The sequence below is a fragment of the Dicentrarchus labrax genome, unplaced genomic scaffold (assembly GCF_905237075.1).
Source record: "Dicentrarchus labrax unplaced genomic scaffold, dlabrax2021, whole genome shotgun sequence".
NCBI classification, from domain to species: Eukaryota; Metazoa; Chordata; class Actinopteri; family Moronidae; genus Dicentrarchus; species Dicentrarchus labrax.
This window is the reverse complement of record NW_026136724.1, coordinates 13,699,117-13,717,393: the sequence shown is the minus strand read 5'-3', so window position 1 is coordinate 13,717,393 and position 18,277 is coordinate 13,699,117. Positions and strand designations below refer to the sequence as shown.

General features: G+C 40.9%; 1 protein-coding gene across 7 annotated transcripts in view; it reads left to right on the top strand.

The window, feature by feature from the left end:
- chchd3a (coiled-coil-helix-coiled-coil-helix domain containing 3a) overlaps positions 1–18,277 on the top strand; it is a 65,397-nt gene that overhangs the window by 494 nt on the left and 46,626 nt on the right. For 4 of the 7 annotated variants that reach the window (XM_051391969.1, XM_051391966.1, XM_051391967.1 and 1 more), the window contains exons 2-4: positions 804–1,797; positions 8,646–8,739; positions 17,848–18,028. In XM_051391969.1, the coding sequence (XP_051247929.1) occupies positions 804–1,797; positions 8,646–8,739; positions 17,848–18,028 (1,269 nt within the window). The remainder of the gene's footprint in view (positions 1–803; positions 1,798–8,645; positions 8,740–17,847; positions 18,029–18,277) is intronic. The other 3 variants (XM_051391972.1, XM_051391971.1, XM_051391970.1) reach the window with 3 other exon arrangements.

Here is an 18,277-nt window from a genome sequence, read left to right as displayed (position 1 = left end):
TATAGATTTTAGTCTGAGTAAACTTTTGAATGCCCTTGTGTGGGTGATGTTGACATTGACGTCACCAGCCTCATGCTCGGCTGTCTGTCAGTCAGCGTATGAATGAACCGGACTCGAACCGGACTCGAACCGGGCACGCTGCCGCTGTCTAGGTTGTAGATAATGTTTTTCTTTTCGCGAATTGGATTCGTGTGCATGGGAGTCGTGAGTGCTGAAAGGGAACGACTGGGAGCTGTCACAGGTTCTTCTGTGCCACTGTCAGCTGATGTTAAATATAGATTTGAGAGGCTTTAGTCGATCAGATAAGACTTCAGTTGTCATGGGTCTTGTCTATTATTACTCAGTTGGCAAGCCAACCAAGCGAGGCTAATGTTATCTTTCAATGAGGTGTAATCCTGTTTATGCCAATTATGTCATGGTTGCGTAAACAGATTGAAAACAAAGCTTTGTCTGCATCAGTTAAACACAATGTATAGTTTTCCATAGGAACGATTTAGTGAAATACCCTTACTCGCTTTCTTGCTGAGAGTTAGATGAGAAGATCTGTACCACTCGCATATCTGTGAAGTTTGAAGCTAGGAGGTGGCTTGGCTTAGCATAAAGACTGATGACAGGGGAAGTAGCTGCACCTGGCTCCCTCCAAAGTTACAAAAATCAGCATCTGTAAAGCTCATTTATTAACCTATTGTGTTGTTTGTTCAGTCCGCACACACAGTAAATGTAAAAGTGACATGGTGTGGTTTTTATGTTGAATTATTCCTTTAAATCCATCTCTGAAACTTTTCTCCCACTCTCCTTTGCAGCTCTCTGAGAATGTCATCAACCGCATGAGGGAACCTGTTACTCCACCTAAACATGAACCAGCCCCCACACCGCCACCTTCCATGGCACCTACCCTCACTCCTTCTCCTCTCCTGCGGCCAGTGCCACCCCTCTTTGACCCGGTCACCTCCTTGCCTCCTCCCCCTCCTATTGTAGAACCTGTTGCACCTCCAGCTCATCCTCCACCAGCTCCATTTGCCACAGAGACAGTGGCTGCTCCTCCACCAACACCTCCTCAGCCTCCTACAGAACAGGTAGCAGCACCCACCATAATTGACATGGTGCTCCCATCTTCATCACCCCCAGCTGCTGCCAATGCTGTTACTGCTCCTGCTTTTGAGCCTGTGGCGGTACCTTCTTCTCCTCCTTCTTCTGCTGTTCCTGCTCCTGCTCCTGCTCCAGCTACTGTTGAGCCGGTAATTTTGCCTACACCTCTGCCCCCTGCTCCTCCTCCTCCCGCTCCCATTGTCCCCCTGATACCTGCTCCCTGCCCTGCTCCAGCTGTGGTGGAAGCGATCACTCCGCTTGCTCCTCCTCCCCATGTTATTGAACCATCTCCTCCTCCCATAAATCAATCCGTTGCTTCTTCTCCTCCAGTAATTGAACCCATTGCTCCTCCACATGTGATTGAACCCATTCCTGCTTCACCTGTAGCTGAACCCATACCACCTCCTCTTCCTGTCAAGATTGAACCCATCATTGCTCACCCTCTTCCTGAGTCGGAACCCCTCTCTTCCCCTCCTGTTTTTGAGCCTGTCGCCATCCTGCCAGTCCTACATCATTCAGGGGACACTTTATCCCCGCAGCCTGCTGAGCCATTTGCTGCACCTCCCCTTCCTGAGTTTACTGCTCCTTGTGACCCAGTTGCACCTCCTCCCCAGCCCCAAGTGGAGCCAGTATCCCCTGCTCCTGTCCCTGAGCCAGTGGTAGTGCCTGAGTCAAGTTTGGTCCCACCACCTCCTGCTGCACCGCCCGGTGAGTTTTATTCCAGTAGGCTGAAAAAATTTTTTGTAATACATTTCACAAACAAATGCTGATGGAAACAGTTGTGGCAAATGAGAAAAGCACCAGATTTATTGCTTTATGACTGGATGTTGTTCACTAATATTGTATTGATCGGAACGGTATAATATTCCGATGGTCAAGGGTAGCTTAATCAATGTAAAGACATAGACAAACCTATTATGAATCCTCTTTGTTTATGGACAATAGAGAAGTTGTGTGAGAATTTACTAAATGCTTTTTTGCTAGTTTTTGCTGCATTTGTGCGGTGGTCCTTTTTGACAGGCTGCTGTACCAACGTTTTTCATGCTGGTTCTAACAGGAGTGAATGCTCATTTATAAGAACTGAAGAAATGATTTGTTCTTGGTAATGGCTCATTTTATCCTGAAATATATGGGGTGCTTCTTCAGTAGCATGGTTAATTAGAAGGTAAAGGTTGGGATGGAATGAACTGTCCAAGGATTTATTTTAAGTCCAACTATATTGAATTTTAATCATTTTTATTGTGTGGGTGTTTACTTTAAACCACCTTAAGCTTTATGTCTCCAACTTTTTTTGGACAATTTGTAATTAGTCTTCATTTTAAAAATGGGCCTCGCAGTAGCCTTGGTCGTATTTTGATTTGTTGCCATTTCCAAATTGTTAATGAAATGATTAATTCTTTCTTGTAATAATGTTAATAAATTGATGCTGTAATTAGTGGCCCTCCATTCTGACTTGTCACTGTGGAACTCAAGCTGTCATGATAGCCCTTCACCTTCCTGCAGTCAGTGAGAGCACTCAAAATCATGAGGCTAAACAGTAGTTTTCTTCCTCTCAACATTTAATCTCCCCTCCATTTTTATTCCAACAATGGATCATATGACCACATATATGTGAAAGCTGTGACTTGCAGTGATAAACCCACAGAGAATTATAATATAATAATTAGAATAAACTGGGATTACTGTTTACCACAACCTTGCCAAAAATAGAATACAAAGGAGTGATTAGGAACAGAAACATAATAAATAAAGTTTTTTGATTACCTTTTGTAAAAGGTTAGCCCAATATAAGGAAAATCTATATAATCTCTACTGAGAAGTGCAAAGGAATTTATGTACACTGTGATGGTAGCAGGGAGTTTAATAACATTTGAACCCTGTCACTATAGATAATATAGTATCACACTACACTGATATTGCATATTGAGTTAAATGTGTACATAAGGACTCAAACACATGGATAAACTCACTCTATCTTTTTAGCTTTATTGTCTCTTTAGTGTGTGAGCACGCCCCTTATCTCTTGACATATCCTGCAGAGGACATTTGAATGTTACCTGTTCATTACAAAGTACAGAATGGGGCGTGGGTGCTGGTTCTTCAGAGGGTGGCATCCAGGGTGTGGGCAGGCTTCCCCATCCTTGACTGTGCTCAATCAGTAAGGTAATTAAAAAAGGCCAACTTATGCCACGCCACACTGACTCCAGTGATTAAAACGACACCTCCGCAGTTTCACACAACAAACCACCAGGCCTCATTAAGGGAAGTGTGTGTGTGTGTGTGTGTGTGTGTGTGTGTGTGTGTGTGTGTGTGTGTGTGTGTGTGTGTGTGTGTGTGTGTGTGTGTGTGTGTGTGTGTGTGTGTGTGGAGATAAACTTTTATTTGGCCATAGGGCTTCTCCGATATGACACTAAATTTGTGTGAGCTACCTGCCTTTTTGTCTAGTACATTCGTAACACAATGGGACAATTAAATTTATTCATTTATATTCCACAAAAACACTCACTCAGTCTGTTTTTCCATTTGCTCCAGGGCCACTTTCACAACAGTTTTATTTTTCTCCATGTTAAATAAAGTTTTTCCTCCATTGTTTGTGCTAATTAATTTTCATATTACAAGATAAATGTGACAATATCTCACTTAGTTTTGTGCAGTTGTGGAGTTTGTTTAGTGCATTTAGAAACTGCAAGCTGCTTTCACAGCACTAACAGTGTTTTTGTCAGATTACATACAAATCTATGCATCCTGAAGTGGTCAGTTTTGGATGTAGGTTCTACATTTTGTGTTGGAGGACATGAAGTAGTCATTGCTGCTGCCAAGTCCTTCAATATCCATTCTTTTTAAAAACACAGTTTGAGAAAAAGCAGAGCTCTTTCAGAATAAATAAAGACCTCTCCATGATTACTCCATTCAGATATGTGCAGATACAACACAACAGTGTTAAGGATTGTGATTATGTGTTTGTATTTTTGTTGTTGCTCCATAGTCACCATTGTTTGCAGTTCTATCCACGGCTGACTCCTACCAGGCATTGGCCCTTATATTTACCATATCACATAGCAGTGGTGTTGGTTGACATTTGCTCAGGTATTTTGCATATGCTGCCCTTGCAAGGTCATCTCACAGGCTGATATATACAAAGCTCACCAAATATTATGAAAGAGAGAAAAGAAAAGTCAACTTGGATGATTGATCAAGCATGCTCTTTTTAAGGAACCCCCCCCCAAAAAAAGGTACAATAAATGTAAATGTGAATCTCGTTAAAAAGTTGCAAAGTTCAGCCCAATCCTGAAAGGGTACGACCTTAATGAGGCTGACATTGATTATGTGTGTCCATGAGAGTCGGGTATCGAGTGAGGCTCTCAGCAGGTCGGCTGTCTCTAAATCATGGCCTGAGCCAGTATGTGTGCTGATTACACCATAGTCAAGGTTGAACCTCCTACACCTTCTCCCATGTGCTATAAATATTCATATGCCATAGCCCACACACTGCACTGGACTAATAGCCTGCTTAAAGATGTCTTCCAGGTGCTGGAAAATGGGAAAATGGGAAAGACGAGCAAGAACAATAAAACAAATATGGGTGACTTAGTGTGTGTGTGTTCATAAATGTGAGTGTGAAACTTGTATCACGCTCCATTTGAAACTGACTTTTCCTGTTCTCTTGTGAAAATGTGAAATGATCAGTTAGGTTGCATTTCATAACATGAGATTGAATTATCAGGAATGAGTGTGAATAAAAGAGAAAATCAGAAATGGCACCGGCCTGCCAGGACTGGAAGCCCGGTGCGTTTCTTTTTTTTTTTTCTTCTTTCCTGTTTTGAACATAGTGAAAGGTGTGCAGTGACTTGACTAAGCGCGAGCTGGAAACGTGAGGAAGTGGTAATGTTACAGATTATGCCCTCCACGCGGGTCCTGGGGTTAATGAAACTTCTGATGAGAAACGCAATTTGCCTTCGTCTATTATCTCCACTGCCAATAGCCTGTGCTCCACCGCCTCTCCTCCTCCTCTATGGGTTTTTCCACAGGGTTTAGTGATTGGTGGAAAAGGAAAGGAGGGAGACACGTCTAAAAAGATGATGAGTTTTTAATCTTTTTAACATTTACATGTCCTACTCAGGATTGACACAGGCTCTGTCGATCTGGAATTGTCTCTGACCCAACCAGCCTCCTTCGAGGACCCCAGACAGTGTTTATCATATCAGAACCTGTTCTCTGACTGACCCTGCAGGCCCGCTAGCTATCTGAAGCCTCTCTCTGCAGGGCTGAAGAGGATGTGGTGATAAATGCGAAGTTGCTGAGGCTTGCCTGAACTTGGAGGACTTTTAAAATTTTACTTTTCATTGTGCACTGCTAAAGGGGGTATATTTTTACTGTGAGATATTTTAAAGGGCGGTTGATACAGAAATGCCAGTCTTACCTGATTGAAAAAAGTTCATAATGGCAAGGCTTGACCTCTGATGTGCCTCTTGAGTGTGGTATCCAATATGCAGTGTTTTCATGTACTCTAAAGATCTTTGGAGGGAATAGTAAGTAATTGAGTTTTCTGCACAGCTCTCTTGTACAGCTGCTGGTTTTATAATCAGCTTCATTATTGGAAGAGGCAGCTAGTGTTATCACAACACTACTAAGGCACCATTGCAGTCTTCAGAAGATAGAATGAAGCATTAGTAATATGGATATTTATTTAAAGCTGCATCAATTGATTTATTTTTTTTGCTTTGGCAGTGGTACAAGCAGTTAAAACAACATTGACATGCAGCAGTGTCGCCTTATAAAGCTATTGAGTCCAATATTCACTCTCGTTTTAGCTCTGGTTTGGTTTCCACTAACTTCTGAGGGAAACATATGGCTTTTTAATGGCTAGCTCTTAACTTTGTTTGTCTGCCGTTTAGTGCTGAGTAGTGTACAGGGGCTTTTTCAGAGCTTTATCACTAAAAACAGCTGCCTGGTGTGGCTGAAACAACTCTGATGGGAGCCCTGAGACCGAACCAAAACTGTGAAGTTGCACGATGTAAGACCAAAACAATGAGCCTAAAGACACTAAAGTATTGAGAGTTTATCTTCAACCCCTTTCACATTACACCTAGTTGTTTGATCTATTGTTAATATAAACTGTAAGCTGTTGTATTTCATGATTTCTATGAGGACTCTTTACGAAGTCATTGTTGACAATATCATCATAGCCAATCACATGTTAAATTCCAGCAGCATTATTTTTTTTGACAGAAGACAACCATAACATATTATCTGACATTTTCATATTAACCTAATGTAAAATAGTATTATTACTTGTTACTTTATGGATGTACCAACAGAAAAGTCAGGATTTTAACCCTACAGGTTGTCTTTCTGTCGTAGTTCTTAACAGAGTTGTAATTAGACTCCCCTCTGCAGTGAGATCAATGGTGCTTGTGAGTGCTGTCAGACATGATGGATATTATTTTCTCATGCTCTGGACAGTAGGTGACAGCAGTCTCTGTCTTTGAGGATACACTATGTAGCAAAACGTTGTCAACTGTCAATCACCGCTTCTGTTTGCACTAGTGTTTCTTCTGAAGCCCTGTCATACCAAACCTCCCTCTACCTGACGCTTATTCATTCTCTTTACTGTAGCAAATAGTTGTCATACTGGGAGTTCTTGTTATATGTCGTTTGCTGCAGAGAAGAAAAGGCTATAGAGGTTGGAAATTAGAGAAGGGAATAAGTTAAACCATATTCTGGTTTTGTGTGTTTAAGCATGAATGTCACTTGAGAGCAAATTATTAACAATGTGGGTGTGACAAAGCTGCTGAAGGAGGTCGAAATTACTGAAATGACAGGTGGACTTGTTAACAAGCCGATATTTTATGCATCCATGACAGCTGTTGCATTGACTTTAGCCATGTCTTACTAACTAGTGTCCATCAATCTAGCGGTATCACTGACTGTTTTTTTTTTGAAGACTGAAGAAAATTACAATCTTTTAATAGCTAACGATTATGGGGTTATTAGATAACAACAACAATATTCAGACTAATTAACAACTACCTACGAGATTCAAACTTTCCTGAGTGTCCCTGAAATGCCAATTACATATTACTTTTAAGTATTTCATTAGGTACAGTTTATTTCAGTCTTCACAATGAGCAGAACACATCAAAGCCACTGAGGTTCAAGCCACTACTGGCTCAAGTCAAGAAAATTAAATCCCCTAAAATGAAACTTTTTTTTTTTCTTTCCCTGGTTTGTAGTTTGTCATTCTGTCCACACGCTATCTCAAAAGACTTTTAAATAGATTTCTAAGATAAATGGTGAGGACACTTTGAGCCAAGTAACATTCAAGATACAATGTTGATCTGGAGTTGCTGCATTTACTTTTAGACAATTAATCTTTTTGTTTTGTTTAGTTTTTTTCCCAAAACAGAGAAACTAATGGAGATATATTTTATTCCAAATCACTTGAGATTTGAATCAGCACCACATGTTCAAATTTAACAGAGACAGATGAAATCGTGACGATAATAAAAACTCCGAAGCTCCACACTTTTGTAAAACAGCCACAAAATAGGCACTGTAACTGAATGTGATTGAGCAGTTTTGCTTTAAGAAATCTTTGCCTTTTCCTGTATTTGTTTAACAGTAGGTACAAGATATTAAAAAGAAATGGCTTTGCACAGTTTTGTGTGCGTGTCCACTGGCCTGCCGTTACCACATGTTAACACGTAATAATAGACTCTGACAATAGGGATTATCCCATCTAACTAATGCAGTGGGAGAGTAATCTTGACACACTCAGACACTCCCCCCATCACTGCAGTGTCGCAGCACACCGCATGGCACTTCTGTCTTCAGAGCACGTTTTGGGCCTGGTCACAGGCTGGCATCTTTACTTTCATGCTTAATTACCTGCCAGGATAGACTGGTGGAGACATGGAATCACACATGTATGATGTCCCTGACATGAATATATGTAGATAAGGTGGCGCGGTGCTGAGATTTGAGAATGGGGGATGTGTGTGATTCTTCCTGTGTGTCTGTGTGTGTCTGTGTTGAGGCAATATAGGCATTTTTCTGTTTGAGGGTTGTGTATGATTTTGGGCTTTAATACCTTTCTGCCTTTGACAACTACACACACACTTACAAATACATAGCATTTCAGCCTGAGGGACAAGATTTCTGTCCCCCCCCCACCCTTCGTTCACTCACAGAAAGCACAGAGATGATGGCATACAGCAGTGTAACTACGATTAAATAGGATTAATCGGTCCGTTATTTTCTCAGTTAATTGTTTGGTCAGCCCAAGGTGATGTCATTTTGCTTTAGTATTTTTGACAGGACACTGAATCATGATGGTTTAAATGTTCATTTTAAACAACACATTTACTGATGAATGCATAATTTACAACTATTGTCAAAACACCCACCTTTCTCTGTCTTTTTTATTTATTTTTTACTTTTTAAACAGTATGACTCTATTCAGTGCCCCAACAAACACAATATGCCTGCAAACAACAACAGCTGTGTACTTAAAAACTCTCTTTAACTCTCTTTCTCTCGTCTCTTTTTGTCCCCAGTTGATAAGGAGGCCCTAAGGAAGAAGATCACTGATGAGCTGTACAAAAGCTTGGACCAGGACAGGGCTAAGGCAGAGCGAGAGCTGCAAGCCTGGTTAGACACACACACACACACACACACACACACACACACACACACACACACACACACACACACACACACACACACACACACACCCCAGAGAGAGTTTGGTGTTGAATGGTAAACCAGTTATCTTTATGACCTTGCACAAAAACAATGGGTTGTTGCAAAGCATTTCATTTATTTGTTTTGGAGTTGAAATTAAGATTCTTGGGTTTGCTGAAAGTTTGAATCTGTGGTCCAGTTCTCTACCCTTCTCTTTGGCCCTCTTTTCTTTTTCCTCTCTCCCATACCATCCTTTTTTTAGATCATGATCGATTGAATCAGGGCACTGCACCATTGTCAATTCCTGTTCTGCGATTTCATTAGAAAACTAAGACATTTTCACATGTGACTATTTCCCGCTTTCATTAATAGTCAAAAAGGTCAGCACCAGTCTTTTCCGATTCCCACTGTGTTTCCAATCTACCTCTCTTCCGAAGCACATCAGCACTTTTTTCTCCCTATATCACTGCCTCTTCTCTCCTTCTCTTGTTCTCTCCGGATCAATTAATCATGCCTGAGAAAGGAGGGTGCTATCCTGAGGTAATTTCCTGGGTGTTGAGTGGGTGATACATTAGCCCTGCCTGATGAAGAAACACACTCTTCATGTAAGCAGTAGATTTCTTCTATCCTATCCTCTCCTCTTCTCCTCTCCTCTCCCCTCTCCTCTTCTTTGTGACCTTAAAGAAGCAGGTGCATGTGCCATAATGTCTGATAATTGTGTTGCTCCCCCTCTTTAATAGCCTTGGATGATCTCCAGCAGACCCTAGCGAATGAACAACTGTGATTAGCCACTAAACGCACTTGTACTGTATGGGAAGAAAACACAACCTTTCTGTATCCAGGAGGAGGTAGTGTTAGCCTAGCGATTAGCCTCGTTTTTGAGGCTCATTCAAGAAGAGAGAAATTAACGAGTGGCTTTCAGAAATCATTTGTCTATTGATTTTTTTTTTTCCCTGGCTATTTTATGTTTTTTGATGTAACTGCTTCCTGCAGCTCGATTATTGATGTCTGTTCAGAGGAGTAAGTGCTTCAAAATGATGCCCTCCTTGCAAATAATTGAAATCATGGTGGCTTTCAAGGCCTCAATTTTTGTTCATGCTAGGCACGGGCTGTGTTTTCACTTAAGAAGACTTAACATGAACATGAAATGGTAAATAAGCAATCATCCTTTAGCCAACACTTGTGTGTATGTATGTGTTTTTGTGGAGAGGCATATTAATAACAGTTTAATGTGGCTTGTGTGCTCTGTGGTGGGCTTTGTCTAGACTCAGTAAGTATTATAAAAGAAATCAAAATGTAATCATGCTGAAAACATTTAATAAAATGTATATCAAACCTAATTTTAGTGATGAGAAGTGACATAAAGAAATGTTCAGATTGTGTGGAGCCAGGATTTTATCACATTTCAAGCCTGACTATATCAGAGTGTGGCTGCAGCCAGTGGTGTTTTCCTGATGTAAATAATTTTTTTCTAGCTTAGCTTTTTTTGTTTATTGCATGTTTCTGCAGAACAGACCACTACAAACATTTTCACCACCCCATTATGTTTGTAGATTAATATAAACTGGCTCCTCCAGCCTTTGATTTAAATTAACATATAACATAAACCACCATCTGTGATCACACCTTTGTCATTACTCTTGACAGTACTAGAAATTTGGTCTTTTGGGAATGCCAAATACTGTAGATCAGCCTATATCTTTCTAACCATAGGTCACCCCCTTTTGGCAGAGCCGAACACTCAATCACTGTAGTAACATTTTAGGTTGTTTTTGTTTGTATTGTGTTAGTTAAAACACTGGCTGTTTTCGTGGCCTGTGTCGACTACTGGATCTAAAATATAAGCTGAAACGCCTCCTGTGTATGCATGCCGTTACACCTGCTTGGCTTAAACATTTGAAAATATAAAATACCCTATAGTATTAATATTGCATACACAAATATAATAAAATATATATGAATAAATACAATATAAAAAAAGCACATTTATCTTGTTATTACGTGTTATCTTGTTTATAAAAACAATAAACAAAATAAACATAAAACTTTCCACCTATGCTAACACACCACTATCCATCAGGACTAAAAATGTCTTCCACAACTTTTTTTTGCCACAGTTGAACTTTTCTATTCATTTGTAGTTATTACAGATAAAGGTGACTGATGCTTTCTTTTAATTGAAATAGATGAGAGGAACACAGTGCCTTTTTTCTCATCCGTGCTGTCAAACCGTAATTAAATTGCAATGGTATTTTCACCTTCCCACAGTGCAGGCAGTAATTAAGGGGAGTTTTTGGTTGTTGAAAGCAAACGAGGCACAGTGATTGTGGCTTTTGTTGTGTTGGAAGAGACTGGATAGCTGTTGCTGCAAAACAGAAGTAAGAGGTTCATTTTTTGTGTGTGTGAGTATATCAAAGCTCAGCTAACAAGACTGCACAGTGCCTCTCTGGTTATAGAACCCTGCAGTGAAACTGTTGCACAGCTTAAACACAGGGAAATGGAAGAATATGTTAACCCCCAGGTCATTTGGACAGAACACACATACATGTACACACACACATATAAGATCCAGCCAAAATCTCAAGGTCGTGCTCAACCCCAAAAATTGCTCCTGCAGTTTGTCCGTTGTTAAAATGTCCTCACAGTGTACGCCGAATTCTTACATGCCCTTTTATTGTAAGTCATCCTAACTACTTAATAAATAAATAAGTCAAAAATAATAAATGCAGATTATAAAACAGAGCTATTAAACTGATAGATAAGCCGTTAATAAGAGTGCCAAAATAAGCCTAAAAATGATGTGTGGTTAAAGAATATTAGACCCCTTAGACATCAAATTGTTTCCACACTTAGTATAATTCCTCCATTCTATTCTATGCAATATTGCCGTGTAGGGTACACTGATCTGTGGAGTTTTGATGAACAGTGGTATTTAGATTAGGTAGTATTTCCTCTGTTTGGCTTTAGTGCCATGCTTGAACTCCAGAGATCTGGCTTTGCATGTTTTCCTCTGGTAGGAGTGAAGTACAGGCTCTGTGAGGAGTTCATTTGGGTGCAGCCTAAACTCATTTGTTGCAAGGAGCGGCTGCAGGGAGCAGATTTGCCTCTGCCGCTTCTCTGTGAGGCATCAGAGCAGAACGACTCAGAGAAAAGGATGAGAGAGAAGGAGGGACGAGGGGGAGAGAACTCTTACGCCATCCCGTCTCGCTTCCCTCAACCTAACTCATCCTGCGTCACCATTCAATCCAGGTCTTCTTCTCTCGGTTATTCTCTCAGGCTTTCCTCCATCATGCCTTCCCTGTCTTATCTTTTTATTCCTCCCTTATCCCCTTCCTTTCTGTTTCTCCGCATTTTATCCACCCATCTCCTTTGTCTGTTTCTCAATCTTCCCTCTCTATTTCTCAATCTATTTTCTTCCCTCCTTTTCATGCCTTCTTCCTGCCTCCCTCTCTCTCTCTCCCTTCCTGTGCATGAAATGCATGTGTTTGAGTGTCCAACTCGAACACTTAAAGGTTAGTCGTTGTTGTGAAACTTCTGCCCATTATTTCAGCTAGCAGTCAAACAGCTTGTGCTGGCTTGTGTGATATAATTGCATGTCAGACTTTTGAGTGAGAACACTGACCTTTTCTCAGAGCTTCTGCCTTCTCTTCCCACTAACCAGCCAGCCTCTTTCATAAATTCTTTATGGTTAGACGCAGACAGATAGTCTAAACTACGGAGTTTTACATTTAGTTTATTTTCATCTTTAATCTTTGTTCACACTGAAATAAATACACCGACGCACACACAGAACCCCTAACTCATTTTAACAGAGTTAGAAAGTTGCAAGGTTATTAAAAAACAAAAAGTTCTCAAATCCAACCTGATTTAGTTGGTATTGTGTCTGGGGAGTTGTGATTCCTTCTTTTAAAATGTGTCTGAATCAGCAACATTGCTAGTCTTTCATCAGATTCTGTGACTGCACTTTCATTTGCTATTTCTTCATGATATTCTAACTGCGGCTACTGCAAAAACATAGTACTCCCCAGCTACTTTTTGGTGGACTTTTGGTGGAAGGCTGAGTCCTTACCACAGCGGCCAGGATTTAATTCCAACCTGTGGCCCTTTGCATGTCATTCCCCTCTCTTTCTCCCCACTCCCATCTCTCTCCAGCTATCAATAATCATAATAATATTCTGTATGTGTATTGCACTTTTCAACCACCTCATGCTCCCAAACAATCAACCAGCTACCTTGCAGCTACTATGAATCTAGCTATCCCAAACACCCTAGCTATCACCCAGAAATACCCAACCCTACAGAACATCATAGCAGTTAGCAACCCCCTAATGATTTCCCACCAACCATCTGGTACTGTAAACTAACTATCTAATACCACCCTATCAATTGTGCAAAACGCTCCGACACCTACACCAAGCGCCAAAACAACACCATAGCAACTACGTGCAACCGTCTTCTCAGGCTTCAGCAGTACATTTTGTTTATTGCTTTTCTTTCTGGGGATACCCGTGTATGTGTGTGATGTGATCATCCTCGTGGTTCACTACTTGCATGAATAAATGTAATTTCCAACAAAGCACTTTCTTCCAATTCATGTTGCCTTTGTAAAACTGGTTATATCGTTGTAAATGTGCTTCCATCCCCAGTGTATAAGGCCATTTCAGCAGTTATTGAACTGTAAATATACAGTTATGAGAAGAAAAAAATTCAGCATTTTTCAATACTGTTGCCTGCTGCTGACCTTTTCAGTAGAACAGTAATGGTTATTGACTCTGTCCAATCTCCTAGCAAATCTACTGTCTGTGGTTTGTCTATTACTTGGGCTCTAACAGAACAGATAAAATCAGTTGGCAGGAGTTCTATAAACTTGAATTAATTTCTAATATCATCCCAGTGTTTAGGGTCCATACACCCTGGTAGCTATACAGAATAATAACCATCAGGCCTCTGAACCTATTCCACAACACTAAGTACTGTAGAGGGACTGTGCGCTCTGCCTCTTTCAGTGTATCAAATGACTATATGTTGGGAGCTTTATGCACTAGGTATGATATTTGAAGAGACGACAACAGAGGTGAGAGTGCCAACGTGTGATATTCACTTTTGACAGTGTGCTTGGTCGTCGCACTAAAAACATTGCTGTTATCTCTTCATAGTTGTGGTCAAAGTATAGGGGGAGTAAAAATAGGTTGTATGTCTCTTCTGCAGAGTGGGAGCCCTTCTGAATTAATTTTCTCACCACACTGTCCTTTGTTTCCCATACACTCAGTTTTATCTCTGTCCCAGCATTTCATAGCACCCATAGTCAGGTGTGGTGTATGTGTGTTTATTTGTGAGTGCATGTGTGTGTCAGGGAGAGTGCATAGCCCCATAAAATATTCATAGCCAGCATTCAGCGACATTATTCCTAACATCAATATTGCATTGGGCCTTTAAATGCCTGTGTTTCAAGGCACTTGGGCCGAGTCTGCACTGTTATGCAGGTCTGTCAGAATCCATCCTGCCAGGCAGACTGTATTAAGACACATCTTGTGTAGATGACAGGTAAACAACAGGAAACATTAATGGATGAAGAGCTGAGGAGAGAGAGAGACAGAAGGTAAAGAAATAAAGCGGGAAAGGGTAGAAGACATGAATTTATTTATTTTGTTTTGATATTTAGGGCAGTGATTTTCTGCGGATTATCAGCTAATGATATCTTAATGTACTTGTATTGGCTGTTGCAGTTTTGGCCGCACATCATTTTTGGCCATGTCTGCATTTACCATTGTTATTGGAAAGTGTGTATATACACTCACACATACACACAAGTGAAGCTTGCCCTGAATACAGTCACTTAACCCTAAACTGCAGCCTCTCAGCTACTAAACTTATGCATTTTTCATATAAACTGCCACAGATCTAATCTCTGCCAGTTTTAAGAATAGTGTCCTAAAAGAAGTATAACCAAAGTACTTCTGTTCAAGGTCATCTCCTGAAAATAAGTGAGTTACTTTTCTGGGAAGACCGACACAGTCCGACCCACTTGCACTCCTCTCCTTTTCAAATTAATAATACCTCACCGGTTCTGTCTTTCCATCTTTCTGTTTTCGAGGCCCGATCCACTGAGCCATCAAAACACAGGTTACTGGGGCAAGATTATCCTCCCTTTCTTCCCCCGTGCCGGGCCAAACATCATCCACTTATCCTCCGAAGACATGAGATTTTTTTCTTTCCTCTTCTTTCCTGTCTTTTTCCACTCTCTGTCTGACTCAACCATTCTCTACCTCAAAGCTCCCCTTTCCTACCCAGTGCCAATCTTCTACAGTGGAATGAAAAATGCGTCCAATATCCCAGGGACAGGGCAATAATGACTGGAAAGCAATAGAGGTGAAGCAGACAGATAGCATCCAGCTAGTGATAGCAGTCTTTGCTTCGCTTAGCACTTGCCAGGAAGTCAGTAGAAGGACGTTTTTGCAAGGCTGTCTATTTCCCGGGCTTCCTTTCTTTAACTTGTCCAGGGTGCAGCTTTTGGTCACCTTAGCACTTGACATGGTTTGGTTTACTTTTAGGTATTATGTAAGTTAATAAATTTCAGTTTTTAACTGAACCCTAACCCTAACCCATTAATTAATTTAGTGCAGGCAAAGTTCTTGTAACAAAGCTTCATGAGGTCAGTTTGCTTCGGCAGAATAGTTTTATCTCATTGAACATGTATTAACTTTTTTGGCTAAAGTAGGCTTACTTACTACCAAATTCCTGCATTTTCTGCAAATTGCTACAAAGGGTCCACTTATTGTACCACCAAAGTCCTCCTCCAAAAATGCTGTATACAGTCTCTTCTCTGTCATAGTAGTAGCAACAGCTAAAGCTTCTTGAGGTAGCTTAGGTGTATTAGCAGTGTAGGCAGGCGTGGACTGTATGGAAATGGTGAATGTAAAAGGCCATTAGGAGGCTCCCTGTGTGTGTATGTGTGTGTTGGAGTTGGAGCCAGATGATGGATGGAGTGTGCTGACGTGTGCAGCCCAGTGGACTGTGAGACTGGACATGGCTGGTCTCTCTCCGTCTCCCTCCATCTCTCCCACTCTCTGCCTCACACCCTCTTTGCTTCACTTCCTCAGGGCCAAACATGTCATGTTGCCACCGCTCACTCTCGCTCCTTCCTCTCCCTCTTTCCCTCCGTCTCCACCGTCTCGTCTTGCTCTCCCCTGCTCTCTGACATTTAGTGGTGTTGCAGGGCAAATGGCAGCTTTAAGACATCAGACATATTTTTTATTAGACCTACCCTCAGCTGCTCAAAGCCAAAGGCAACGGGATGGTGATCAGTTAGACTAGTCTGTCCATCACGATTCCTCACTGTCTAAATTTTGAGTATATTCACAGGTGAGTGAAGAGATGAATGAGATTTTTTGAAATAGAATAAAAGATGAAAACCCTTCACGTTGACAGATCAGTCGGTGCTTGTAATATCAGTAAAAACAGGGCCAAGAGGAGAAAAAGCCACATACTGTATCTATGCCTGTTACCACACACTTGACAACCAGGATGATGCACTTAAATTATCATAATGAGCAATGCACAAACCTAATGAGGCTGTGAATGAGTCATGCATTTAACTTTAAGTGTTCATGAATAAAACAAAAATGTCCCACCTTTAAAGCACAACATTGAAAATTATAGAAACACAGGAAAAAATGTTATTCTAATAATTCACCATTTATAAAACAACTACTTTGGTTTAATGGTGGTTCTGCTGTAGACGTCTTACAGAAAATGATAAATAAGAGCTGTAGCAAGGGATGGATCATAGATGTTTCATTTGAATGTGAAGGAATTTCGTATTGAACCGTTTTCCAATCCCACTTCTCATCAAGGCTGTCTTAGGATTTTTCTTAGGCAGAAGTTTATTAAGACCCTCATCTTCTTCATTCAGTCTGTTATAATTCACCCAGGCACTCGCTGTCTCTGTTCTGTGTTTATTTTACCTTGCCACCACCGTTTGATTCCAGGCAGAGGAAGACTTTCAGGGACGTTCCTCCTCTTCTCCAATCAAGCACACTGTCGCCAAGTAGGGAGTGCGTTGCTAGGCAACTATGAGAACCTAGTGACAGGGTTCAAATGGTGGTCTTGTGTCTGCAGAGAGTGTACTGCCTCCGTCTATATCACTATTTCATTGGATTGATGATTCTTGTTTTGGAGAAATGGAAGTGTCTGTTACACTCTGTTTGATATTGATAGTCAAATCACTCTTCTCTGTAAATTATTTGGAAATGATATGAATTGATTTGAACTGTCTGACAGTTGTTAACTGACTGCGGTACATCAGGTTTTTGACACTGAGGCAGTTAGAGTTCAACTTAAAACTTTAGTTTCAGTGTGTGATTGAGTGTGACTTCTCAATGTTGCCCTCTATTTGCAAGCTGTGGAATAGCAAGGGCATGTTTATGGATGCATCTGACGTTAGGGTTGGAAATTAATATACAAGTATATTGGCCTATATCTATGCTTCATTAGCACCGTAATTGTGTTTTTGACCCTTTTGATTCTTTTGGGAGACACTGCAGCATGCAGTATAGCAGGCGTGTGAACGTGGGCAGTGGTAAACTTTTGATAGTTTACCAAAAAAATGTTTTCTTCTCTGAAAAATAACATTTGATATCCATGAGGCAGATATTCAATATCTGTGCCTAACAAGATGATCATTTAATGTAATTTATGTCTTTGAGCGATAGATACCTGTATGTTCTTTCAAAAGATTTTTGTTTTAAAGTAGCTTGATTTTGGATGAAATAAACAAAACCTGCAAAAGGAAGCTTATGCTTTTGACATGTTGTACAAAGGCACCTTTGTGTGCAGTGCAGTAGACAGTGCAACACAGAAATTTGATTCATGCATTATAGAGAAAGCTGCAGGGGGAAGAATAGTGAGTAGTATATACTTTAGTGGAGTAGTATATACCATGAGGTGCATTGTTACTATACCCCTCGTGCAGTCTTAAGTTCTGCTGTGTTTTTGCAAATCATAATCGTGTGATAATTTGAAAAAAAAAATTAAAAATAAAGTGTATTAATCATATAAAATGTTGATGCTCCACAGGCTGGAGGAAGAGAAGGCTCGGTCAGCAGCCCAGGCTCAGGCTGATGCCCAGTCCCAGGTCCGGGGAGAAGTGTCCAGGCTTCTGTCTGTGGAGCGCGCCGTGGCCCAGGAGAGCCTCCAGCAGGCTGTAATAAGAGAGAGGATTGCCACCGAAGATGAGAAGCTGCGCGCTCAACTCTTTGTAAGTCTGTCCACAAACAACCTCGACGTGTGGCAGCTGCTGCGAGCTTAACATCTCATTCTATCTTGCTAAACAGTTTCATACATCCTCAGCATTCAGTTGGATAATCCTGCACCACAGTATCATATAGACACTGAACATTTTAACAGTATGACCTTGCAAGCACGGACTCACTGATGGGAGCAATGTTTACATGGAGACAGGTCCCATTTTATTTTCACACATTCCTGTTCTATCACAGACACACAG